Consider the following 26696-nt stretch of genomic DNA (forward strand, 5'->3'; position numbering starts at 1 on the left):
TCCCTTGCGTTTCCCTCCTGTGTTTGCGGCTGGACTACGGGAGGCTGACGCACCTCGTTGGGTCAGACACAACCGCCCTTATGTCCGACGGGTCCTGGCTAGAATTCAGGAAACCTTATTCCCCTTTGCCCTCCAGCCTTTGGCAACTTTGGGCTCCCTTCTCGAGGGGGGAGAACTCTGTAATCTAAGGGACTTCCTTGGCTTTCTGCCATTCCAGGGGGAGCTCAAGAAAAATATTTTAATGGAAAACTATCCTGCTCTTGGTTGAGCTGTAAAGTCAAGACTGGGTAGCCTGGGGTTGTGACCACTCCCGCAGACAGTCCAGTTTGCTCCGCTCAGAGAGAGGCAGCTGGGGAGGTGGGAGGGGAGCGCTATATGTGCAGGGAGGACGGCATGCAGAGAGAGAAGTGCCTGTCCCTTGGCACCGGTAACTTCCAAATCGCCCAGCATTTAGTCAAAGGAGCCGCCTCTCTACCCAAGTCACTGGGAGTTTTTCTGCATTTTATTCATTTCCAAACCACATATGTGACGCTTACCCAGAACATTCAAGGTTTGCCAGCCAGCGGGCAAAAAGCTAGCGGGAAACCATGAGGACTCCGTTCTCGGCCAGCAGGGCTGTGCCCCCAGCCCCACCTCCCCCCAGGGATCGGATCGGGGCTGATGCGAGTTGGGTGTCTAATCAGCAACGGCACTTACGCGCCCCCCCCCCCCCACCGACCCAGTTCCTTCACCAAACGCTTGAGGTCCCAAGAGCGTGGCCTCGGCTGCAGCTGGAGCTGCCAGAGGGCAGCGAACTGGCTCATGAACGAATTTTCCTAAGACCCCTGCTGAACAGCCTGGCTTTAAATCAAGCACTACCTCCATGTCCCCAGGACTGCCTGTGTGGAGGGACGGTGACAGGTGCCGCTGGGCGAGCCTAGACGCCCTCAGATCGGGACCACACTCTGTTCCCTGGGGCTCTTTGCCATCCATTCTGCCTGAGTCTCTTGTGTGCTCCTCACCTCCTCTCTCAGTGCCCACCTCTGGAGCTAGACTACTCAGCTCCTTAGGAATCACTAATTGTTGTGGGGAAACTGCTTGCTAATCAGGAAGGGGGGAGGGAGGGAGGGAGGGAGAAAAGAAAGGGAGGGAGGGAGGAAGGAGGGAAGGGGGAGGGAGAAAAGGGGGGAGGGAAGGGAGGAAAGGAGGAAGGGAGGGAGGGGAGGAGGGAAGGAAGGAGGGAGGGAGAGAGGAAGGGAAGGGAGGGAGGGAGGCAGGCAGGCTTTTCTGCAGCCACCTCTCCCTTCTAGGGCCATAGTTAGTTCATCTCGGGTCCCTCTGATGTAAATCTGGATGACACCCCCATAGCTTAGAAGGGTCTCTTGGAAGGAGAGGGGTGGAGCTTTAGGCGACGTCTGCTGAGAAGAGTCTTGAGCACTCGGATGGATCTGCCCCAACCATTGAGGGGAAACCTGAGTGTGGGGGGCAGGCCAGAGAAGTGGGGTAAAAGAAGAGGCCAAGAAGTGTCTTCAGAAAGATGGGAACCGACCAAAGGGGTCTAGAAGGGACTCGGAAGGAGGTCAGCTGGCAAGAAAGGCACTGGGAAGGGGGGAGCCAAGAACTTAGAAGTGGAATGTTTGAGATCATGTTTTCGGTTGTTTGCTGGGCTGTGTGGTGAGGTCACCTGCCGGCACCCACAGCGACCCCACATGTTCAGTAATCGTCTGCTACACAGGCAGCCTTTGCTCGGTGGTGCTTTGGGACGAGGAAGCGGGTGGGGGGAGGGTCCAGCTTGAGTCGGGGTGGCACGGAGGAGAGGTGACAGCGGGCATCGGGATCTACACCATGCTTACGAGACAGGTGCCTGCAGAGATACAAGTCACAGGGGGCTTAACGCTGGGCAGAAGCCTCAGCCCTTGGCTATCCATGGGGACGTGGGGAGGCCCTGAGCAGACCCTTCTCTCCGTGGGACGCAGCAGGACCCATTTCTCACCATTTTAAGGCGAGGGCTCCCGAGGGCTGGAGGACAGAGGGCGGCTGGGTCATGTCACTAAATCGCTGCTTAACCGATCCCCGTGTCCCCACACTCTCTTCGGTGCCCCACAGAAAACCAATTTCTGTCCCCGCAGGGCGGTCACAATTCAGAGACGCCTCGGGCAGTTTGACATTAAAATAAAGCACTCCGCGGTCATTTTCACATCTGCTAAGAGTTTTATTCCACTTAGGCTGCTTAAGACCACGAGAGCAGCCTCATTTGACCTTCCTGGTGTCCCTAATCAAGTCCCCTCTGATTCTCTGGCTGTCAGCTCGTGGTGGAGCAGGATGAGGAAGCAAAGCCTTTACATATGGTGGCTTGTTGCGGGAGCCTCTCCAGACTGTTTCCCTAATGACTGATATTCTTGCCAGTTAGCATTTAAGTCTTTTGCAGCCAGACCTTATGCTATTGCTAATTTTAAAATAATCGTAAGACAGTTGGGCTAAATTCTTCTGCTCCGGTCTCTTGTTAGCAATGGCTCTTGCAGACTTCCAACTCACTTATAAGTTGTGATTATAAAATAATGAAGCTGATTACTTAAACAAATGCCTCAGGATATATTCTCCTTTTTACTTTTCTTGTTTTTTGTTTTTTGTTTTTTTGGAAGACGAAAGTTAACAACAAAAACTTGAACTGTACTTGGACTTTTAGAAAATAAAGTATCAAGACTTGCCTTATTTATGTCTTTTTTTTTTTAATATTTATTTCTAGGAGAGAGAGAGAGAGAGAGAGAGAGACAGCGTGAGCAGGGGAGATTCAGAGAGAGAGGGAGATACAGACTCTGAAATAGGCTCCAGGCTCTGAGCTGGCAGTCAGCACAGAGCCCGACGCGGGGCTCGAACCCACAAACCGCGAGATCATGACCCGAGCGAAAGTCGGACGCTTAACCGACTAAGCCACCCAGGCGCCCCAAGACTTGCCTTATTTAAACTGCTCCTGCATTGATAAATCAAGATGAACTGAGTTTTTGTTGCGCTTCACATCACGCACCCTGCAGCTTTAAGAAAACTGTTACTACTCCATCTTTTACTAAATCATTAATTTTCACACCCACCACTCTCTTATGACACACGATTATCTGAAAGTGACTCAAAATACCCATTTTAGAAGTCTCTGTGCTTCAAAGTTGTTTCAGTAGTTTTGAGTACTTGAGATAGACTGACCCACTGTGAGTCCTACTTTCGGTCCCCGTTGTGACACCGGCACCATCCCGATGAGGAAGACGCCTCTTACCACAGGAGCAGGTGAAGTTTCACCTGAGCGGCCCGGCGGAGTACTTTTCAGTTCCCACTGGACTGTCCAGCACCCGGGGGACATATGTGTCCCACAGACCTGAAGTCGGAACTGAACAGCCGTGGGGGGGACTCTCTCTCAGCCTTGACCATCACAAGACAAACGAACAGACGGCAGCAGTGGGAACCCTCTATGCAGAGGCCAGCTGGAAACCGGACACTGGGAAATCGGGGACAGGAAGCAGGACATGCCGGCAACGTGCCTGCAAAGTCTCTCCAGTGCCACAGCGAAGGCGTCTCGGAGAAGTAAAGATGACCAAAGATGTCAGACATCTGAGTAAAGATGACTTTTCAGAAGACAGACAAAACAACAGGTAGGGTGTGTGGGGTGGGGGTCGCTAACAAAGGTCTGAGGAGCCAGGTGCCCGGGTGGCTCAGTTGGTTGAGCGTCTGACTCTTGACTTCAGCTCAAGCCATGATCTCATGGTTCCTGGGATCGAGCCCCACACCAGGCTCTGCGCTGATAGCATGGAAGCTGCTTAGGATTCTCTCTCTCTCTCTCTCTCTCTTTCTCTCTCTATCTCTCTCTCTCTCCCTGTCCCTCCCCAGCTTGCTCTCTACTCTCTCAAAATAAAAATATAAAAATAAAACTTAAAAAAAAAAAAAAAGGCCTGAAGGGAGTGCTGTGAGGAAGTGCAGATCAACAGAGAAGCCCGGAGAGGTCCTCCTCCGTCTGAGCTAGGACTTGAAGGATGGATGGATTTCTCCAGACCAGGAACAACAGAGTTGGCATCCCAAGAAGAGGGAGAGACAGAGCGGATGCAGGGAGAACACAAGCACGGTTAAAAGAACATGATCTCGTGTGGCTGGGGTGCTGGGCACACAGCAGAAGTGTAATGACAGGCAAGTCCTTATAAAGGAGGAAGAGAATCTTCTCTGTCAGTCACACTGACACAAAGGGCTTCGTCCTGCAGGCAAAGAGAAGGCCATCTCTCCCTTTAGGACCTGGGCATGCTCTAATCCACTTGCTTGTGCAGTGCGGGCAGGTGAGTGGCAGAAAGGGCCTGGCACCAGACCTCCTTCCCTTGCACTGCAGAGAGAAGACCCTAGAAAAAGCCAGACTGTAGGGCCGCCTCTCAAGGTTTGGCCCGGCTGGGGACACCATCTCAGAGGGTGGTGCTAAGAAGCAGAGCAGGGGTTACCCAAAGCTCAGGTGAGCCGTGGCCATCACAGGATGTCCAACTGGGCCCTGAGATGCCCAGGGGTAGGGATTCCAGCCCCAGAGGCACCAAAGTCCCTCACTGTAACTCAGAACACTCGCTATGTGCTGGGCTGAGCCAGGAGAACGGGGTGGAAGATGTAAAGAATGTGCGCCATTGGGGGCCATCTCCAAGGAACCAGACCCATGTCTGCTAATCATGAGGAGAGACTCGGGAGTGCCAGACACCCCGAGCCCCTTGCTCACCCCTCATACCTCAAGGCTGGCTGCACAGGAAGACACAACCCTCAAAGTCAAGCACGCAGTCCCTTGCTAATCACACCCTGCTAATCACACCCAAATCCAGAAATGTTCCTTTAGTAAACTGCTGAGTGTCTACTGTGGGGGAACCACCGTGCTTGGTGCTAGGGGGACACAGACAGGGACACAGTGTGGTCCAGAGGCATTAAGCCCCCCATATCTGGCAGTTCAGGGTAGGGAGAGCAGAGCGAGCACAAAGGGGCTCCCAGCCCCAGGGAGGGGGTGCTCCAAGTGTTCTCTACAAGAATCACCTGAGGACCAGCAGAAATCGACCAAGCAAAGGGTCCTCCGGGCAAAGGAGCAGAAGGTACAAACGTCTGCAAGGCAGAGAAGGTTCTTGAAATCCCACATGCTCGCTCGCAAAGGTCTCCTAGTCACTGTCCCTAGAGCAAGAGCAGCAGTGTGCCCAAAAGTTAGGCAGCAGCTGGAGGCTTGGCCCATCTGGGTTTACACTCCACTCCACTCCTTGGAGCTGTGGATGTCTGGTGAGTTCATTCGAATTCGAATTAGGCAGTGGGAATAATGGTCACCACAAAGGATGTGCTGAGTGAGCATCAGTTACTCTCATGTGTCGATGAAACGTGAGAGCGGCCCCTGTGTGCGCTGAGCAGGGGTGAGAGTCCATGAGAGAACAGGTGAGTGGCTGAGTCACCAGGCAGGGACATACCACCAGGGCCTCACTCCGTTCCTGGACTGTCAGGTGCAAAGGTAGAGGTGGGGTGAGCAGCCTGGTTCTGTCCTGTCATGGGGTCCTCTCCCCAAACCCTGCCCGTACTCCAGCTCCGGGCTCAGCTCCCAGCCTTCCTGGGTGTCGGCAACTGCCCAGGTCTTTTTCCTTGCCCATCACAGCTTCCTCAGCCCCCGACCCCACCCTTCTGGCCCTCTGGGTTCGGGAGAACCCTCAACTGTAGACAACAAATCCCCAATACTTGAGTGCCCAGCTTGCAGGAGAGGAGGGGACCACACCCTCACTTTTGCCTCCCCTTCCACCAAAATCCTTGTGGCTCTGGGAGCCCAGGTGACAGGGGCAGCCATGGAGCAGTTCTGGGGCAGTAAGCAATTGCCACAGAGCTGTGTAGACCAGACATGAGGATTGGCATGGAGGACAACTTTGTGACGGGGAGGGGAGGAGGGAGTGCAGCCAGGGCAAGGGGTCAAACCCTGGGAAGATGCCCTCCTTCTGCTTCCACCAGCCACCTGAGACCTTCCCCAGCCCCTGTCTGTCCAACCCCAGGGTCTTTGTCCCAGAGGGGAGAGCAGTGTTTGTATCCATCCATCTATCCATCCATCCGTCCATCCAGGAAACACGCCACATCCCAGTGCCAGGCATTGTTCTAGGCCCCACAGAAACACCCCCAAGGAGCTGTTACTCTTTTTTTTTTTTTTTTTTTTTTTGCGAGAGGGGAAAGGCAGAGAGAGAGAGGGACAAAGAATCCAAAGTGGGCTCTGTGCTGACAGCAGAGAACCCAATGCAGGGCTCGAACTCACGAACCGTGAGATCATGACCTCAGCCAAAGTCAGACTCTTAACAGACTGAGCTGCCCAGGTGCCCCTGCTGCTCTCTATCTTACTGCCTCAGGCCAGTGAAGGAGACCCCATCAGGTGCAGCCACTATGAGTGGTCATGGCAGACTTCGGCTTTGGGCAGAACCTGCATGAAGACTTGACCTTCATCAGCCCAACGGAGAGCTCGAAGGCTGTGGGCACAGCTGTGGTTTATAGCACCACTCATGTGTGCTAGGCAGAACATGACCCCAGACTGGCGGTGGGAGGGGGCTGTCGCCTGGCCAGGGGAGGGGAGGGTCACAGCAGGCTAGGAATGGGAGCGGGGGGTGTCTCCATGCTGGACTCTCAAACTGGGCTGCACCCCCAAGCACAGCACCCCTACCTGCCTTTCAGGCCCTCAAGGCCCAGGCTCAAGCTTATGCCCTGCAGCCGGTGAGTGTCAGCCCCCGTCATGCTCTGAAGGTCACTATTGCTCCTCCCATGCAGTCTGAAGCTCTGCACTGCCACCTGTGAGGGGTGTGACGGCCGGCCAATCACTCACCATCCTGAGCCTTAATCTTCCCACTTGGACTTATTACCCCTCCCTCTGAGGGTTAAACGCTGCATGTTCTGAGCCCCTCGCTGCAGCTGGACAGGCAAAATGATCCTGTAATTGAAGTCACTGTCACTGTTGTCCTCCTCCCCTCAGCAGGTGGCGCTCAGCAAGGACCTGGCACAGGGCATCCTAACCATACTGGCCATTCTCCCGCTACAGACTGAGCGGACTGGCCACTGGGACACCCATGTGCACCCATCTCAGACAAGCACCAGCGTCCACACTGGGCCAGTGACCGGCTGTGGGGGCTGGCGTGGTGTCGCAGAGAGATGACCGGCATCCACCTGATATGAAGCCTAGAGAGTGTGGGCAAAGGTTTCTTCTCCTTCTCCACCAGGTGCCCACCAACACCAGCCCTGACTCCCTGGGGTGGCCCCCAGTCCTTCCCCCAGCCGCCACGCTTGTACCCGGGCAGGGTAGTGTGAACTGTAGCTGAGTCCCAGGATGCGGATACTCTCAGGCCAAGGGCGGACAGTAGCAAGGATGGAGCCGGCGTCAGAGAGCAGGCACTTGGCCCAGCTCACACAGGCCCAGCGTGCCAGGTGCACTGAGCGGTCTGTATTTTACTTCTCACGGTCACCTCTGCCTGTCCTATGTCTGCCTCTGCTCTGTGCCAAGGGGTTCTGCTTGCCACCCCTCCCCCACATCACATACATCAACCCCCCAGGAAGTCGTGTGTGTGAACTCCAAGTTTGCATATGCGGCAATCCTGGGAGGGGAGCCAGGGCCCTGGTGCAGAATCACGTGGACAGGGGAGCTTCCCTCCCTTCTCTCCTACCTGCTCTGGGCACAGCAAGTGCGCTCAGAGAGCAGGGTCTCCCACCCATCCTGGGCAAGGGCCATGAGAATAGCCACATTTGATTTTAAACTGAGGTTGGGCCGCCTGAGAGGCTCAGTCATTTGGGCGTCCAACTCTTGATTTAGGCTCAGGTCCTGATCTCATGGTTCGTGGGATCGAGCCCCACACCACCTGTGATGACAGCTTGGAGCCTGCTTGGGATTCTCTCTCTCCCTCTCTCTCTCTGCCCTTCTCTGGCCTGCAATCTCTCTCTCTCTCAAAATAAATATTTTCTAAAGGGCGAGGTTAACAAGCCCACTTCCAAGGGTTGGGGCTGTGGGGATGAAGAGGGACACCCTGTGGCGGGCCTGGAGGCGTGGGCAGCACTATTCCCTCGAGCAGAGCTGGCCGCTGCCCATTGGCTCCTCCTGCTGCCCTACCTGGGTCACTGCCAGCCACTGCTCCAGGAGGCTGTGTGTCCTCACAAGCACACACAGGCACACACAAGGACATAACCCTTCCCTGGCCCCAGGATGTATATTCTGACTTAATCTCCCAGTCAGGAGAATGAGCCACCCCCAAACTCCCACTGTGTCTAGGTATCAACTCTGTGATCAAGGATCAGAGGTCCTCAAGAGATCATAGTGACCAAAGGGAAGCCCATCTGCAGCCAGACCCCTGAGGAGCTCTGGTCCGGACTGAGAAAGCCAGTGTGCCCAGTCAGGTTACCATGGGGGCCCAACTGTACAGAGTCCATCCAAGTGAGTCTGGGTTAAGGTCAAGGTAAGGCCAAGTCAGGGGGTTGGGCCAGAACTAACCAAGTCAGCCCAAGGTTAGCGGCACTGTGGGCTGGGTTCATGAAGCGCGTAAGGAAGGGGACAAGCCAGTGTAGGGCCAGCTTTGGGAACAAGTATGCCACCCAGCAAAACATGAACTTGAGGGGCTGGACCCAGGCCTGGCATCCCATTAACTGCCTCTGTATTCACAACCACCCAGGCCGTTCTTTGCTATCCGGAATCCAGGCCCACGAGGAAGCAGGAAGCCCTGGGGACGCCCTGTGGCGGACCCCAGGAACACCTCTTCAGCGCACACTCCGCACCAGGGCAGCCCCTGCAGGCCCTGCGCGTGCAGACACACCCAGATTCCTACGGAGAGTCCAACACACGCGAGCACGTGTGACTGTGACCTCAGGCTACGGCGTGCCCATGGCCACATGGTCCGGCACCACAGAGTCTCCTCAGGATAATTATTTATTATTCATAGTCATCAGCATCTTCATTAATTATTCATATGATCCTTAATTATTATCCTTAACAATAAGAGCAGTAAATAGCAGAAAAGTCCTTGAGGTGCCTAAGGCCCAGGGCCGGGTGCCTCCGGGCAGTTAGACCAGCTAATGCCCCCTGGGCAGTGAGGAGACCACAGACCCCCGTCCACTGCCCGGCCCTGTCCCTGCCCCTGCCCCCGCCATGGGGGCCCAGGGGACTGCAGGAGGAGATGGTCCCAAGGGCTGGGGGAGGGGGCTGTGCCTTCATGTTCCTCTCCCCTTTCTCGGCCAGGGCCTCCCGGGCAGGGCCTCTGAGGGGGGGGGCCCAGGCAGTGCGCTGAACCCTGGGTGAGCCACGTGTCCACACTGGGCAGCCCCACTAACTGCCTGGGTCTGAGCCATGTCTGTGCAGGGGCTGGGAGGTGAGGGCCCCCAGCTGGCCCGGCAGGGAGAGGCGTCGAGTGGGGCCGTCTTGGGGGAGCTCTGGGGTCCCCGGGGGGAGCTCCTCCAACGCCATGAACTGGGAAACCTGCAGAGAACACATTGTGAGCAGCCACGGAGCCTGTGGAAGGGGGGAGAGGGGACGGAGGGACTGTCGGGTGAATAGAGACGAGGGTCAGGGGACAGAGAGGGTCAGGAGAGGTCCGTGAAGAGGAGAAGAGGGCTCGAGGAGACAGAGAGAAGGGCGGAGCCACACAGAACAGGACTTGGAGCACAAAGGGGAAGCGCTGAGGTTGGAAGAAGAGAAATGCACTCTCAGTGGGCAGGAACCGAACTCGGTGGCGGGAGCCCTGGGAGTGGCCCCTGACACAGGGGAGAGCGCTGAGGGCTGCAGCCACTCTCCCCTCCCCGACCCCCCGTTGGGGGGGAAGGGGTCATGGCAGAGTATTCCAAACCCAACCCAGAATAAGGGGCCCTGAGTTGGGACAGAAAAAGAAACAAGGCTCCTTCCTCCAATCTAGAAAGAACTCGGGGACCTAGAAACAGAGGCAGGCTGGCGGCCAGGCCCCGGAAGGCCAGGGAGAGTGCCAGGGCCGGCGGGAGGGGTTTGTGGATGCTGACGAGTGTGCTGTGAGATCTCCGCGGGGGAGGCCGTGAAGGGAGACTGGCACATTTGCTGACGTGGGCCCTGGTGTCTGCAAACAGGAGCAGGCAGCATATGGGAGGGGGAGCGGATGCCAGAGGGAGGGGGGAGCAGAGCCCAGGCCACCTCTGGGAGCCAGAAGAGCCCCCTTCTTGGGGCCCAGACACGGCTGTCTTGTCAGGAGGCCGGGAACACACATGTCCACTCAGGAGAGGACAAAGAGCGACACAGGCCCACTCCCGCAGGGGGGGAGAGATGCGGGCTGGAAGTGCCACCCTGGGGCTCGGCCAAAGCCCTCAGGACAACCCTGCAGAGCGGCTAGTGTGAGAGCCACAGGCGGACGGCAGAGCCAGAGCTGAGCAGCGCCAGTCACGGCAGAGACCCCGTGCCGAGGGTGCACTGGCACACAGCGCCCACCACCGGGCCTCAGAGGCCCCTCTTGGCCATGACACAGGCCCCCTGAGTAGATCTAGCCGTTTAGGTGGCCCCTCTCAGCCCGCTGGGCTCCTTTGCCCCGCTGCTGGGGGCTGTGGTCTGGGGGCTCTCCTGCCTTGCCCTGTGCTCCCAAAGGAGTCCTCCTCCAAAAGTACCATCCAGGGTGAGGGCAGAAATGGGGGTGGGAGGAAGCTGAGGCCCAGTGCTTAAGAAAAAGGACAGCAAAGCAGGTTTGGGGGGTGGGGTTGGGGGCAGAAAAGGCAGGGCTGGGGCGCCTTGGGCAGGGAGAGGGGCCTGGAACTTACCTGAGAAAGCGAGTCCAGGGTGAGGGTGGGGATGGGGCTGACGGGCAGCAGAGAGGAGGTGGAGGTGGGGCCGGGCCCCGGGGTGGTCACAGCACTGTAAGCAGGTGGGACCAGCATCATCTGCCTCTGCAGCAGCTGCAGGACAGTGGCCATGTCCGCACTCAGCCGGGTCTCCAGCCTGGGGCAAGAAGGAGGAGGATGCTCTGGCTCTCGGGGATGTGGGGACACCAGTGACGGTGATTTTGGAGCCACCTTATGGACCAGCCAGCTGGTCAACCCCAGGCTCCCTCTTCACTCCGGGTGTGCAGTCCCTATCTCAGCGCTGAATGGAAGGACGGGGTCCGGGTGCAGCACACATGGGACAAGGCCGACACAGAGCAGACATCCTCCCTTCTCACACACTCACACACACACACACACACACACACACACACACACAGACGACCCACTAGCCTCGCCCCCTCGACACGCCAGATGGGGGCTAAACTGGTCCCAGGAGGCGCCCTCACCTGTTGAGCTGCCTCTGAAGGGCATCCAGCCTGCTCTCCACGTCGCCCCGCGGCCTCCGGCTGGGGCTGGAGAGAGGCATGTTCAGGAGGCTGGGGGTGGGGGCGGGGCAGCGAGGCAGCTCCTGGTACTGGCGGCCCCGACTGTCCCCCCAGAAGCTGAAGATGTTGGACACTCCTGAGAAGGCGCCTGGAGCCAGAGAACTGGGTTGAGGCCAGGTCGGATGCCACGCCCCCCCCCCACCTGAGCGGGCCCTCACCCTACCTGACAGCGGGTTACAAGTGTCACTGCTCTTCTCCCCATCCTCCGTCAGCGGCTCCCCACCCGGCGGCTCTCCGGGGGGCCTGGGGCTGGAGAAGGGCACCAGGCGGAGGGGGCTGGACCTGCGGCCTGGGCCCTCATCCTCACTGCTCTCAGGGCTGGAGGGGCCGCTGGACGGGCTCTCCCCCCACGGTCCCCCTGGCCGGCCCCGGCTACTCGGCCCTGCCCCCGCCCGGCCCGGCCCCAAGGCCGACACCTCCCCTGGCTGTTCTGGGTCTGTGGGAAACAGAGAACGGGCCTCAGAGAAGGCAGGAGGCACGGATGGGGAGGGCAGGGGGCTGGGCAGGCCTGGGAGGGGGCTGCGCCGGGACACCCTGGTCTGTCCGCCGTTGTTTCTTCTGCTCCACCCCCCACCGCGCTCAAGCCGGAAGAGAACCCCCGGGGGCGGGACTAGGTCGTCTGGGCGGGGCTCTCGGTGACCCCCCATTCACGGGCCCCCTCGCCCTCCTTTCTCTTCTCCTCCCCTCATCAGTTCAAGGCAGCGCCCAAGACGCCAGCCGCCTGACGCCCCACGAAGCTTAGGCCGGCACCCAGGAGGGTGGAAGAGGGCTTCCCGGAGAAGGTGCCAGTTCAAGTGGGCATTAAGGGAAAATGCCCAGCGTTCGGGCAGCCGGGGTGAGAGAGTGGGGAACACTGAAGCCAGGGGCACGAAAGTCTGCGGGGCTGGGTGCAGTCGACACCTCCCGCCCCCGCGCCCCGCCCCGCCCCCTCCCACCTCACCTGGACCCCGCCCCCCGCCCCGCCCCCGCCTCACCCTTGTCGGTGCGCCGGCGGAAGGACAGCTTGCGCTTGCGTTGCCTGTTGAAGCCGCCCTCTAGCTCCGCGCTGCCGCCCGGAGACCCCGGGATCATGTTGGTCTAGAACCGAAAGCGGTGTCAGGGCCCTTCCGCGCCCACCGGCCTGCCCGGGTCAGCCCAAGCCCCCTCATTAACATCGAGTGGAGCCCGCAGCACCCGCTGGGAGCAAGCTCTCCCCGCACAGACGTCATCTCCGCTCATCCAGGAGAGCTGAGCCTGGGACGCCCACCTCCTCCAACTCCCTACCACCCGACAGGCAGGGGAACAGGCCCAGCGAGGTGGCAAGTCGGGGGCGGCCGCCGGGGCAGCCCACTCACGTCCCGCAGGTTGAAGGTGATCTCCAGGCTGGACCAGAAGTGGTCAGAGAACTCGGGGTACATGTCCAGCACCTCCAGCAGGTCGTCCCGGTGGATTTTGTGCAGGTCGCAGTAGGTGAGGGCCCGCACATCCCCATTGGACTTGCCAGGCCGGGCATACAGGTTCAAAGGCTCTCCAAAGATGTCGTTCTTCCCTGGAGGGCACCAAGGGTGGGGACTCAGTCCCTGGGCAGCAGCGCAGGGAAAAGGCACCTGTCTTGCGGGCATTCTCAGCCTGGGGGCCGGAGGCTGGGGGGCCTCCCCTCAGTCCAGTGCCCCACCCACCAGCCCCAGCCCCCCCAGAGCCAGCCCCATCTCCCGTCTGCTCCTCTGTTCACATGGGCATCGGTGCCGTGGGGGTAGAGGGAGTAGAGGGCTTGGATCTCCTTGCCTTTCAACAACTGGAGCCAGCCAGCCAGGCCAGCCTAGATACCCCTCTCTGCCCATGGCCTTGGCTTCCTTGGCTTCTAAGTCCACTTTTACCCCCTCCAAACCCTGTGTCCCAAATGCCCTCCTGGCCAATCACTGCGCCCTCGTAAACAGTGTCCTTCAAGCTGTAGATCGTAACACAGGAGTGAAACACGACCGGCGCTTTAGTTTACCAAAAGAAAATAGGATAGCATAGCCGATCGGGACACAGAAGACACCAGAATGTATCACACATACAAAAGCTAAGTGTTATATAGTGAAACTTTGGTGGCAGTTGTGTTTGGGCTGTTTGTGGAGTGAGTATGGGTGTTGACCGAACTGAGAAATAAAAATCTAGAATGTCCCACTGGGATGCAGGTGCCCTAAGATACTCAGGGCCAAGGGAAGGGCAGGCAGAGGACAGGAAGCCCTCTGCCCAGGCACACCTGGGAAGGAAAGAGGGGCGAGACTCTCTTTGCTTTGCAGATGGGGAGGCCTGGGCGTGGCTGTACCACATGAGGCTGCAGGGAACTTAGTTAATTTCCTTAGTAAAATCAGATGCATAACCTCCCTCCCCTGCCCACTTTGTCTGGATTTGGTCCTGCTATAACGAAGCAAGACTAGCTGCCTGCGGGATGAGCCTGTAGGGAACAGAATCTGAGAACCCCCAGAGTTCAGCAGCCCCACCCCACGTGGGGCTCCTCTCTACTGCCCCCCCTTGGAGGGTCTAAGCTTAGGTGAATTCCTTGCAGGCAGGAGTGGGTCCACAGCCCCAACAACTGTGTCCTCAGAGAGCTCTCCCCGCCTCAGCCCAGCACCCGGTCCCCCGCACCCAGCCCCGTACCCAGGATGGCCACGACAACGTCTCCCCGCAGGATCTCAATGGAGCCCCGGGAGATGAAGTAGAGGGCGGTGAGCAGGTCCCCCGCATGCACCAGCGTGTCCCCTGGCGGTGCATGTGTCGTCTTGAACTTCATGGCCAGGGCCCTCAGGCAGCCCTTGGTGGCCCCTCGGAAAGGCTTGCAGTGCTGCAGAAGCGAGCGGTTCAGGTGCAGACAGATGTCTGCCTGCAGGCACTCGGGGAAGCCTTTCAGCACCTGGAGGGGGAGTGGTCGTTGGGCTGGCTCAGCACTTTGTCTCCAGGCACGACACCCCCCACCCCGAGGCCCTGGGAGGAGCATCAGAGAGCCCACCCCTTCTAGCTGGGCGCCCTTGCCCGCCCTCCGCCCTCCGGGAGGATGCCTCCCAGCTCTCGGCCCCCATTCTCTTGTGTGAAGTGTAGAGCCCAGCTTCTGCCTGGGGCTGTTGTAAAGATTAAATGCTTTGTCTACATGGAAGGGCCAGGTTTGGCCTGCCCCGTAGTGAGAGTTCTCCCAGTAAATGAGCTCCATTATCAAAACGAGGAGAACGTACTTCTCAGGGTCCTTCTAGGCACTAACTGTGACCGCCGGAACCACAGAGTATGATGCTATTAGGGCAGACGTGCTCCCTGCACCCAGGGAGGTCTCGCTGTGACCCTGCTCCCTCCAGCCCACCCCCAGAGAAGCCCAGAAGCCTCACCGCGTTCATGTCGATGCCGTTGGTGTAGGACCAGGCGTGCTGGAAATACTCCTCGAGGCGCTGGCGGAGGGGGTTGGGGATTTGGTGGAAACGGATGAACTCCCGCACCCGGAGCATCTGCGTGTGGTAGCGGGCAGTGCCAGAGTACAGCCGCTGGATGATGGCTGACACATTGCCGAAGATGCTGGCGTACATGAGGGCTGGGGGCGGGGGTGAGTGGGGACATCAGCATCCGAGCGCCCCCGCCCGCCCCTGCACCGGGTCAACGACACACGCAGTCACATCTCAGTGGAAGCACACACGAGAGACGCACAAACACAGAAGCCCAGGTACGCGTGCCCTTGAGCTCTGCCTTGAGCCTCTGCCTGGTGTGCCGGTCCCCACACATGCTATGGTGGTGGTCCCTGGAGGCTCTCAGTCTCAGAGCTCCCCTCACCTCACCTCTGGCCCACCTAGCGCCCTCCCTCTCCTCCCTCTCAGGCTCTTCCCAGACTCTGGGCCACACACCCCCTTCCCTCCACCCCACCCCACCCCCGCCCCCAAGGATACACTCACAGCCAATGAGCATGACACAGATGGAGAAGATCTTCTCCGAATTGGTGTTGGGGGAGACATTGCCAAAGCCCACGCTGGTGAGGCTGCTGAAGGTGAAGTAGAGGGCCGTGACATACTTGTCCTTGATGGAAGGGCCCCCCAGGCCGCTGCTATTGTAGGGCTTGCCGATCTGGTCACCCAGGTTGTGCAGCCAGCCGATGCGGGAGTCCATGTGTGGCTGCTCCATGTTGCCGATGGCGTACCAGATGCAGGCCAGCCAGTGCGCAATGAGCGCGAAAGTGCACATGAGCAGGAAAAGCACGGCTGCCCCGTACTCAGAGTAGCGGTCCAGCTTCCTCGCCACACGCACCAGCCGCAGCAGCCGCGCCGTCTTCAGCAGCCCAATCAGCTGTGGGGGGACAGACATACAGTGTGGGAGCTAGTCGGGGGCGGGGCACTGGAAGTAAAATCCCCAAAGACTTCCTCCTAGGACAGCCTAGTGGTTGAAGCTCCCATTCCCTAAGTCCAGCACAGTCCCATTAATCTGTGTCCTAGCTTCGTGACAAAGGACTCATCTTTGTGACAGAGGGGCTCACGCTCCCCCTGGTGAGAATGGAGCTCCAGAAGATACAACGCCCACCCTGAGGTGCCTGCCTACAACCCCAACTAGTTCCCAGGCCAGTTCTGTGTGATTAGAACATGGCGGCCTCTTTGATAGACAAAGAGAAAAAGGTGGCCCCTCTGGCCCTCTATCTGGGGAGTGGCTCACGTGGAGAGGGGCAGTGGCCATGGAGTAGCTACTCCCTGTGCCCCACCACCTTCTCCCCTTTCCCGGGTGCCCTCCTGGCCTCGGCCTCCCTGCCAACTTACCTCCTCCGAGCCAGAGCCAAAGATGAGCAAGTCGAAGGGGATGGCGGCCACCATGTCGATGAGGAACCAGCCTTTGAAGTAGTGGACGGCAATGCGGCCGGGATGGCTGACCACCTCCTCATTGGCATTGACATAAGTGGTGCGGAAGTTGATGAGGATGTCCACGATGAACATGATGTCCACGATGAAGTCCACCACGGCCAGCGGCTGGCAGGCATAGCCACAGTCCGGGGCCGTGGAGCCTTCTTCCGTCTCCTTCAGCAGGAAGGCGGCTGAGTAGGGTGTGAAGACAGCCGTGTAGATGACCAGCAGCAGGATGAGCCAGTCCCACACGGCCTTGAAGGGGCTGTAGTGCAGGATGGTCCAGCGGTGGATCCGCGGCGCCTGCAGCTTATACTCTGGAAGCACGTCAGCCCCCAGGGACAGGACCTGGACAGGTAGGGAGGGTGGAGGGCAGAGGTGAGGAGATGACATCCAACTGGAGTCCGGGGCAGGTGACATTCCTTCTGGGCCTCCAGGGAAGAGACCAAGGAGAGTGGGGAAAGCCAACGAGTTTCGATCCGGACGCCCATCCCTTGGCAAAGTGACCACAGCCAGTGACCGCCTTGTGACCCTGGCACTGCACTTGCCCACGCAGCACACAGACCTGCTGTCTGGCTACCTGAGTTGAGAGCACTGTGCAGTGACATCCAGATGTGCTGCTCTCCCCCCAGCTAGTCGCACCCATAGCTATGGTTAGAACTCGACCACGTGACCTTGTCCACAGCCCCCAAGCCACGTATACACCACACACACACACACATACACCATGATCCTAGTCTAGAAGATGCTCCAAGAGCTAAGACACCAAGTCCGGGTGATGGCCTCAGGAGGCACAGCCTCAACACATAAAATGGTGGTGGTTACTGCCATTCCATGGCAGCCCCACTACTGGTAGCCTGGGAACTGAGGGCCTAAATAAAGGTCCCTTCATGCCACCACTAGCCCAAGGGCACCAGCCACCCAGACTCAGGGCCCTTGGACTCCCTTGGAGAGAGACCAAGACACACATACCCAGCACTCCCCAGCCCTCTGTCCCCAGCCCCAGGGCAGCCCCCCAGCTTTGCCCTCCCGCACCCCTACAAAGGCCCACAGAAGACCTAACCCAGCCACAGACGTGCCCACGTGTACACAGATGGACAGGCACACAGGCAAACGTTCAGAAGTGTCACACCCAAGCCTGCACAGGCTCACCTCACGTCCTGCCCTCTCAACAGCCAGGCAGAGGCAGGCCTGCCATCCACACCAGATGGCAGCAGCCATGCCGTTCTCTGCCCAGGCCAAACTAGGAAGGACTGAGGCCAGCTTTCCCACAACGGGCCAGGAGCCTGTCTGTCCCCCGTTGCCTCCCCCTGCCCCCCCCCAAAAAATCCTCTCTTACAGACACCCGACTCAACCCATGAGCCCTCTCCCTAGGCCCACCAGGCCCGGCCCTGCCAACGCTGGGAGCCAAAGCCAAGGCCTCACCCACCCCCTTGAGAACCAAGGCTGCTGGCCCTGCTCCAAGAAGCACTGAATCCCAGGGCCCCACATCCTCAGGCCTCTGGGCTGCGGAGAGTCGGGGTGGATGGATACCCCAAAGATTCCCACTCGTACTCAAGCCAAGGATCCCCTGGACCCACCGTCATCAGATGGATTGTATAGAGACCATCTCCTTAAAGGAAGTTACTGGAAGGTAAGATGGGCCATGTTTACCATCTGGCCACCCTCAAGTAGACATGGGCAGCTCCAGAGATGCCTGATGTGGGGGGGAGGGGGGAGCAGCTAGAGCCTGGGGGGCAGGAAGAAGCGTATGTCTTGCAGCCCTGATTTCAGCCCAAGCTGCTTTGCTCCTTAAGGCAGACAGCACAAAGCAGCAGCCTTTCGGGGGTCACGTGAGGATTGAAAACATGGAACCAGCCAGGGCCCCCACGGACAAGGGGAGGAAGAAGGTACCTGCCCCTGGATGGGGCTCGTCCCCAAGCCCCTTGAAGACTGTGTCGGAGCACAGCCAACAGCAGTGACCCTGCCCCCACCCCAGTCTACACACAGCAAGGCCAGCACAGCCCCAAGCACACCCGCAAGCACATGGGGCGAGCCTGGGGCTCAAGGCCTGGCTCCACAGACCTCACCTTAAAGGGGCCAGGCCTTGCTCAGCATCCTCCAGCTTACCAGATGGCCTTGGGCCAGACATGTAACCCCCTCACCCCCGACTCGTGGTCCCTCAGGATACGGAAGCTCATTTTAGCCGAGTCCTGGGTCCTCACCTGTGGGTGGGATTCTTCCCACCCATACCTGCTCCCTCACCGGGAGGAGCCCAAGAGCCAGGGCAGAGAGTCAGGTGCATGTGGTGGGATTCGCAGACTCACTCCTAAGCCACCTCCCACTGCTCTGAGGCTGCTCCAGGCTGACAGAAGCCCTTGGGGGCAGAGAGGTGACTCCCAGGAGCCACCTAGAGAACAATCAGCCTGGATGAGGGAAGCACAGCCACCGCACCCAAGGCTGCCTGGGAAGAGGTGATCCAGGTGGGTGAGCTCAGTGCCCTCACTGCCATCCGGTGGTCTCTGACCCCCACCCTCCTCAGACCCTTGAAGCAGCCCAGGCCTCCCTCCCCAACAGCAGGGTCCACCCGGGCACCCAGTGGGGAGCTTGAGAGCCCCAGGGCCCGGGCTGTGTCTGCCGGCCCCTCGCTATCCCACTATGCTCCTCTCCTCCCCCTTCGCCCACCGTCATCATCTCTGGGCACCCATCTCATGCCTCCTCTCCCTCTCCTCCTTTCGTATTTGGAGTTAGGACTGTGGGCCAGGGAAGCCATGGTAGAGGGAAAGACCTGGCAAGAAAAGCACTGTCCACCCGGGCCCGGCAGGCCTGGAGGAGAGCGAGCAAGGGGCCAGCGGTGGGCTGAGCAGAGCTGCGAACCCCATGCTCCCTCAGAACTGTCCTGCTTCTCAGAAGCCCTCTCCCGGCCCGGCCCAGAGCCAGAGGCCTCCGGGCCGCACCCAGCTTGCCACCTCGCCACCGCCTGCCTCAGTGCCCCGGCCCAGGGAGGGAGGGGGAGTGGCTGGGGGGGGGGTCACCTACCTCCTGGGCCACCAGGCTGGAGATGCGCACGGCCCGCCTCACCCGGCCTTTCTGGGCCCTGGGCTGCAGAGCCCCTGTCCCGCTCGCCTTCCCTGCTGGGGCCGCCATGGAGGACTTGGCTGCCCCCAGCCTGCCCGCCCTGGAGCCCGAGGGCCCGGCCAGCGCCCCACCTGCGCCCCAGCAGCAGTCCCAGCCCAGGCTGCGCCCCAGAGGCTGGCAGCCTGGCATCCAGGGCCGTCTCTGGCATGAAGCCAGGGTCGCTGGGGCTGGGCCCCGGGGCTGGGGTCACCCTGGCAGTGAGTGTGGACAGCAGCCTGCCTGGCTCAGGCCCATGGCCCCCTGGTGCGGGCCCCCCGCTGCCAGGGTACTGCGCTCTGCCTGCCCGGCAGCCCAGCAGCAGCCGCGCGGTCGGAACCTCGGCTCCTCAGCCCGGCCCTCCTCCCAGGCCCCCACCCCCACCCCCGCCACACTGGGCTCCCCCGCCCCGCCCGTGCTGGCCAGCGGCCCCCTCCCCCGCGGCCCGATCAGGGCTCATGCTGCAGCCGCTCCCGCAGCCCGCGCCCCTCCCCCTCCCCCGGCAGTCAGGCCTGTCACGGCAGATTAATGGTCTCCCCGACACCCCCGCCCCTCCGGTCCAGTGCCCAGCGAGCCAGAGTCAGACCGACACCCAGAGATGGAGAGACCGCCCGGTGACAGGCAAAGCTGGGAACACACACGCACGCTGCCACATATAGACCAAGCACAGACCGCAACAGGACGGGCACAGGCTGCGGGCGCGGGAGCAGGGCAGACACCGGGCTCCGGGCGGGAACGGGAGGCAGAGGCAGGAGGGGCAAGGGGCAGGCAACCAGATATGGGGCCTGGGGCGCGGGGGAACATTCTGGAGTCAAGGCCAAGGGGCTGGAGACCTGGCAGGGCCCCAGAGAGCCAGAGGCGGCGGGAGCAGGGCCAGGAGGAGGGCCGAGGAGGCTGGCAGTGACAACAGCGGGCGAAAGGGGGCAGCTCCCTCTCTCGGGCCAACTCAAGGAGCTGCCGTGCAAGGGGCGGGAGGGGGCGAGAGACTGGAGCTCCTGGCCCCCACCATCCCGGGCTCTTCACCTACTGCGGGCATCCCCACTTGGGACCCTCTCCCCAACCCCACCCCCAAGGCCAGAAGGAGTCGGCACAGACTGGGCAGTGGGGGTGGTGCCAGCACCCTTGCTGCCGGCGGGGACCAGGAGGCCAGGCTGGTCCTGCCCCCGGATGGTGTTGGGCAGTGCCCCCCACAGGCTGGTGGTCTTCTCTGGGACCTAATCCCTCTGTATCAATGCCCCCACCATCATACCCTCCCCTCCCCTGTCCCATGGTTTGGAGACAGGAATGCGTACCTCCAAGCCATTCAAGCCCTAGCTTATCACACTGGCCTAGAAGAATCAGGACCCCTGACCTTGACCTCCTGGCACCTTCTAAGTAGGTTTACCCCTAGCTGGCCCAGTACCTCCTTCACCACACCCAGCGGGCCCTACGGCGGCCTTCTCCAGCCCACCTTGTCTCAAGTGCCTTGTCCCTCCCGTGTGCCGTCAACCTGCCCTCTGTATCTGCCCTGTCCCAGGGTCCCTTCCCTTCCTCTCTCTTTTCCTCCCCTTCTTTCCTCTCTCCTCTTCTCCCCTTCTCCTCTCTTCCTCAAGACCTCTCAGACTTGTTGTCTCTCACCCCAGCTCTGCAATCCCCCCCCTGCCACCTCCAGCCACGGGGTCTGCCCACCCTGAAGAGGCCGCCACTGAGCAGTCCCCTCCACCATCCCCCTTTGACCACCGCCCACTCCCACCCCCTCCAAGCTCGTCCAGGCTGAGAGGAGAGCCAGGGAGCTAGGCACGTACCTGGGTGACCTTCTCGGTGACATTGTGGGTCCTCTCCTTTATCTTCGGTGCTATAATCTCCCGGTCACTGGTGGGCGAAGCCAGGAAAGGGTCCCCCTTGAGGTCCACAAAGTTGAGGGTGATTTGGGGAATCTTGCTAATGGTACGGTAGCGCACGAGGTCAGAATCTGACGTGGAGTTAAGCAGGCCGCTGCGCAGAGGGTGCATGGCCCCTGGGGTGGAGGGGAAAGCCGGGTCAGGGCGGCAGGCAGGGGTGCATGGCCCCTGGGGTGGAGGAGAAAGCCGGGTCAGGGTGGCAGGCTGAGGTGGAGACCAGGCCGTGTGTGGACTAGGCCATGGGGTACAGTGAGTCCATGAGGCCAACCCAGGAGACGGCAGTCAGTGAGAAGCCAGGCCAGAGCCCTTGCCACTTTAAGAAAGCATGCCATGGTGCAGCTGTGAGGTGACGGAGGAAGACGGTCCTCCTGTCCTCCCTAAGGGTCTGTTCAGTGGGCGCTGGGCACCCGTCAGAGGGCCAGATGGTAGCCGGGACCGGAGGCTTCTCCTGCCCTTCGCACTCCCCATGGCCACCCCTGCACCGGGCCACCGTGGGAGAGCGAACTCCACCAGCCAGCAGAGGCTGTGCCAGTGGAAGAATGTAATGGGATGAATGGACATTTAATGGAGTAAAAGGCCACTTAATGGGATTAAGTAAGTGCTTAATGGGATTTCCATCTCCCAGGCACACAGGACCGGGCTGAGAGGGAGGAAGCCGAGGGCCCCCGAACGGGGCAGGCCCTGGCGGGTGGCGCGGCGCTGGGGCAGTTCCCCGCGGCCCTCACCGGTGCTGGCGTGGCGCGGCGGCGGGGGCAGCCCGGCGCGCATGGCCTCGATGTCGTCGGCCGAGGAGGCGCGGCGCACGCTGGCGCAGCTCTCCCGCGAGCGCGTCCGGGCCAGGCTGCAGCTGGAGCCCGAGGCGTCGGGGTTGAGGCTGTGCGCCCGGGGTGAGGGGTGCGTGTCCGGCGCGCAGGCGGAGGGTGAGCCGGGGCCCACCAGCGCGCGCCGCTCCTCCGCGGGCCCCACATGGTTGTCCATGGCCGTCACCTCATCCAGGGCCAGTGACTCGCGGCTGGGCGCCGCGGGCGTCAGGTCCACATCCACCACCACGGCCCCCGGGGCGCCCGTGCCGCCCCCACCGCCGGGCCGCACCGACGGCCGCACTGCCGACTCTCTGGCCGTTAAGGCCAGCAGCGCAGGCAGCTTCAGACGGAAGGTCTTGGCTCGGCCTGCGGGGACAAGAGAAGTAGATGGCCACAGGGTGGCCGGTGAGGAGGGCAGCCACGAGCAGGGAGGCCTGGGCGCTGGCGCCCTGGCCACCGAGGGGAGATGGGGTGGGGAGCTGGGGCAGCCAGCACCCCTTCACCCCCACTCCCACTGCACAGAACTCAGGTCTCAATAAGCTTCCAGTACAGGATTATCTAAGGCTCTGACAATAACAAACTATCATTTGTTGAGCCTCACAGGTCACCGTGGGCTCCTCATGAACCATGCATGACTCACAACTACGCCGGTGGTATCATTTACCCCCTTTTAGACTTGAGGACATTTAGGCACACGTGAGCCGTGTGACTCACTAGAGATCACACAGTAAATGGTAGGGCCTGCGTCTGCACGGTGAAGCAATGACTTCTGGCCATGCCCTGCTACCCTGCAGACGGGACCCGTAAGACAGGTAAGGCCAGTGTTATTAACACGACCTTCTCAGGGCTTGAGAAACCAAGAGGTGGACTCTTCTGCCAGGGAAAAATTAAAATGAAACCCAAGAGGGACATCATGGAGAAGGGAGGGAGCCTGTGTGTTATGGGAGCATGAGGTGAGGGCTCCAGGTCTCCGGCCACCGTGAGCATTCCCCGCGAATCCTCAAGCAGCCAAGGCCAGGGCAGGGAGCTGGCCAGCCCCGGAGCAAGGCCCAGGGGGCAGAAGTGACACAGAGAGGGAGTTGAATCCCTGAGAGGCAGGGCCTTCTGATGAGCAGGAGAGCTGCTCCAAGGTGGCCAGGGCCACGTGGGAAGGGTGAATCCCTCACTCGTGGGGCTGGAGAGAGGACCACCCCCAGGAGGTGCTGTGGGAGGAACCCAAGCGAGTAAGCTAGGACCTGTGAGTCTGGGCTCAGTCTGTCACCCCGGCCCTGTCTGTCCATCCCGAGCCAGATGGGACTAGGCCAGATCCTCGGTCATCCCCCCCCCCGCAACCTCAGAAAGGGGCACCTCCCAACACCACTTCCTACAGAGCGCTGACCTTGGGTAACCTCCAAGCCTCAGGAAAGGGACCTGAGAGTAGGGTTACACTTACCCGGGGCCAACCAGCTGGTGGGGGGTCCACGGTGATTGGTGTCATGGGCCGGGGACCCCACCAGGTCCTTTTCCATCACCACCTCGAAGTTGAGGATGAACATGATGACAGCTCCATCTTCATTCTTCACGGGCACCACGTCCACCAGGCACAGGAAGCAGCTCCCTGCAGAGCGGAGGACGTGGCCACTGTGACCCCGGGGCCCCTCAGGCGGGCACAGCAGAGCAGGACCCAAGGGGCCAGTCCATGCCTCCCCCATGCCCCTCCCCCACATCTGCCGGCCAGTCCTCTCCAGTGTCTCCTACACCGACCCCTCCTTCTGCCCTGGGCCGCCATCCCGATCCCTCCCTCATTCTATCCACTCCAGCTAGCTGCTGCTGCTGCTTTTTTTTTTTTTTTAATTTTAACAATTAATTATTTTTGAGAGACAGAGAGAGACAGAGCATGAATCGGGAAGGAGCAGAGAGAGGGAGACACAGAATCCAAAGCAGGCTCCAGGCTCTGAGCTGTCAGCACAGAGCTCGATGCGGGGCTCTAACTCATGAACCGTGAGATCATGACCTGAGCTGAAGTCGGTCGGTTAACCAACTGAGCCACCCAGGCGCCCATGCATGCTGCTTCTTGGGGGGGGGGGGGGGGGGGGGGTAGCTCTCTTTGTCTCCCTCCCTATCCTCTCCTCTCCCTATCCTTGCTTTGCCTCGTGCAAGGCAGCCCAGCACAGCAGGTGCACCCGTAGACTTCAGGCCCAGGATCTCGGCATTCAGCTTCAGCTTTTTTTTTAATTATGTAGGCTCCCTGCGCCTCATTTTCCTCACCTATAAAATGGGAATGATAGTAATTCTTTCTCATGAGTTGTAAAGATTAAGTAAGTCAATACATGCCAAGCGCCTAGGGCAAAGCGCGGCGTGAGCTGAACGCTATAGCAGGGCTAACTGTTACTCTGACTCTGCTCTCTGGGGCCAAATGTTCCGCCGGCCCCCAAGCGGTGTTTACAAGTCAAGGGCAAGAGTTTCAAAACCATTACAGCAATGTGGGATCGCCACAACGTCCAAGCGTGTGAGTTTGTAGTTCACAAAAGGGCTGGTCTGTGACGTATAGACATAAACGAAAGTAATCCTTTGGCAGAGAGTCGAGAAGCATGGCGTCCAGAGCTTTCATCTCCGTCTCTCCTTGTTCTCTCTGTCCCTTGACTTTTGTGTCCCCCTCCCAGTCTCTGTTTCTCTGCCCACCAGAGCCCCTGCACCAGGTGAGGTCAGTGCACCAGGCTCAGTGTACCTAGTCCACCTCTGCTCCTGGTCCAGAGCACCGCCCCTCACCCTTCTCTCTGTTCCTTTCTGAGAGTGACCCCCCCCGGCACCCTCGGCCTCGCTCAGAACTCCCGCCCACAGGAAGCCCTCCTGGATGAAACAAGAAAACCCATAAACACTCTGTTCCTCCTTCTTTATGGATCCAACAGGGGCCAGACGTGCTCCTCATCTCCCTCTCGTTCTGGGACAAACTTCTTTCCTTGCCTTGGCTCCCCTGTGATCATCTGTCTTCTGTGAACTGTAGGAGCCTACCTACCTCCCCAGGGTCTGCGTCCCCTCTGGAGGGTCTCGCCCCTAAAACAACGCACCAGGGAGCAGGCCCGGCAGCAGGTGGTGAGGGATGGGGGAGTGCTGATGGCCAAGAAGGAGGAGGGTGGAGAGGAAGTGTGGGTGGTGAACAGAGTCGAGGAAGAAGCCAACAACCTTGGGCTGGCAGCCTCGGACTTGGGCTAGTGCTCGATGCCTGCCAAGGAGGCCCTGGGGGCTGAGCCTCAGCGGAGCAGGACAGGGACTCCCTGCGTCCTGGAAGGTTCTCCCTGGCTGAGGCGGACTTGCTGGGGACAGGGCCCCGGGAGGGAGGCAGATCAGCACTCCTAACTGCCACCCTCTGAAACTACCTGGAAGAGGACTCGCAGGGATGAGGGGGGGCTGGGCCAGGGGAGGGGCTGGCCAGGAATTCTCCGCCCCACCCCAAAGTCCCTCCACTCACCACATCCAGGCTCGGCCTGTGGGACCTGAGCTGGGGGCTCTGTCTGGGTCTCCCTCCAGCAGCCGTCCCCTGACCCCTGGCCTCTGACATGGCCTGGCTGAAGCCCCACTTCGGTGTCACGAGCCGCGGGGGGCTGGGCCCAGCTGGAGACTGTTTGGCACCCAGGCAGCCCGCCTAGAGTTTATGCCCTAATATGGTGATGGCCGGCGGCCTGAACAGGGACTGGCCCTCATCAGGACTAAGGAGAGGCCAGAGACCAGGAAACCTGAGCCCTCAAGGCCCCCAACACCCGTCCCTGGAACCCCAGTGATCCAGGCCCCCGGTTCTCATTCCTAGGTTCCTTAACAGGGGGGGAGGGGGACTCATCTCAGAGAAGTCCAGAGTCTGAAATGTAGATGAGTCCAACCCTTCAGGATGGCCTGGGGATCCTGCCCCCAAAACAGAGCATCGGGAGTCTGAACCCAAGGCCTCGATAGCCCACGCCCGCTCAGTTCAGGTTCGTCTGCCAGAGAGGTGGCCAGGACTGCATTCCGCCACTCAGGTAGCCCCGGACGGAGGCATGCCAAACCGCCACCGCACCGCCTGCCAGCCGGGCTGCCGAAACTCCAGATAGAAACCCCCTCGCAGTACAGAGCCGCTCCCGCTCCAGAGGCTGACACGCAAAGCCCCCTTGGCCTTCTCGCCTTGTCGACATTCAAGGAATTTTTCCTTTCAACGAACCCCCGTCAAAGCCCTGGTTATTCCAAAAATGTGAACTGGAGCCCTGCCTGAGGGCTGTGCGGACGAGGGTGGGGAGGTAGGCTCCAGCTGCTATTTCTAGGGGACAGGGAAGGAAGGAAGGAAAGTTAGCGCCGAGGCAGCCAGAGCTCTCTGAGGCCCCGCCTCCCTCCCACCACCTGCCGGGCGGCCGGGGTCTCCAGTGGGCTGTCACACCAGCCATCCCCAGGCCAGCGACCCAGCGACCCCTGTCCGCCATCCCGTCGCTGGCTGGGATTATGGGGGGTGGGGGGGTGCGTACGCAGGGCAGCTGAAGCTCAGACAGGGTGAGGGCTGGCCACACCCTGTCTGGCCACAGGGACAGCCAGAGCTGGGCATCAGCACAAACGGCAGCCTGTGGGTGGTGGGGTTCTGACCTTCACACAACTTCACAGAGGAGAAACGTGGAGAGTCCACAGCCTAGCTGCCTCCTGGGCTGGCTCTGCGCACACAGAAGGGCGCCTCGCCCTCCCCTAGTCCCTCCCCTGCCTACCCCCAGACCCCGCACTTCGCACTTCGCTCCTGCCCTGCCCCCAGGGCTGCTCCCC

The 26696-nt window shown here is 60.3% G+C and overlaps 1 protein-coding gene across 4 annotated transcripts in view; it reads right to left on the bottom strand.

Moving 5' to 3' along the window:
• Positions 1-8880: 8880 nt before the first annotated feature.
• KCNH2 (potassium voltage-gated channel subfamily H member 2) overlaps positions 8881-26696 on the bottom strand; it is a 42000-nt gene continuing 24184 nt past the window's right edge. For 3 of the 4 annotated variants that reach the window (XM_039230789.1, XM_039230790.1, XM_039230787.1), the window contains 13 exons: positions 23377-23541; positions 21867-22310; positions 21046-21257; positions 16088-16516; positions 15239-15626; positions 14684-14883; positions 13968-14220; positions 12677-12870; positions 12317-12419; positions 11506-11778; positions 11244-11430; positions 10735-10912; positions 9195-9439 (listed from right to left, as the gene is read on the bottom strand). In XM_039230789.1, coding sequence (XP_039086720.1) covers positions 9290-9439; positions 10735-10912; positions 11244-11430; positions 11506-11778; positions 12317-12419; positions 12677-12870; positions 13968-14220; positions 14684-14883; positions 15239-15626; positions 16088-16516; positions 21046-21257; positions 21867-22310; positions 23377-23541 — 3176 coding nt within the window. In that variant the 3' untranslated portion in view covers positions 9195-9289. Of the gene's footprint in view, positions 9440-10734; positions 10913-11243; positions 11431-11505; positions 11779-12316; positions 12420-12676; positions 12871-13967; positions 14221-14683; positions 14884-15238; positions 15627-16087; positions 16517-21045; positions 21258-21866; positions 22311-23376; positions 23542-26696 lie in introns of all 4 variants that reach the window. The other variant, XM_039230788.1, reaches the window with a different exon arrangement.

This window comes from Hyaena hyaena, unplaced genomic scaffold (assembly GCF_003009895.1).
Source record: "Hyaena hyaena isolate Hyena2069 unplaced genomic scaffold, ASM300989v1 scaffold_50, whole genome shotgun sequence".
NCBI classification, from domain to species: Eukaryota; Metazoa; Chordata; class Mammalia; order Carnivora; family Hyaenidae; genus Hyaena; species Hyaena hyaena.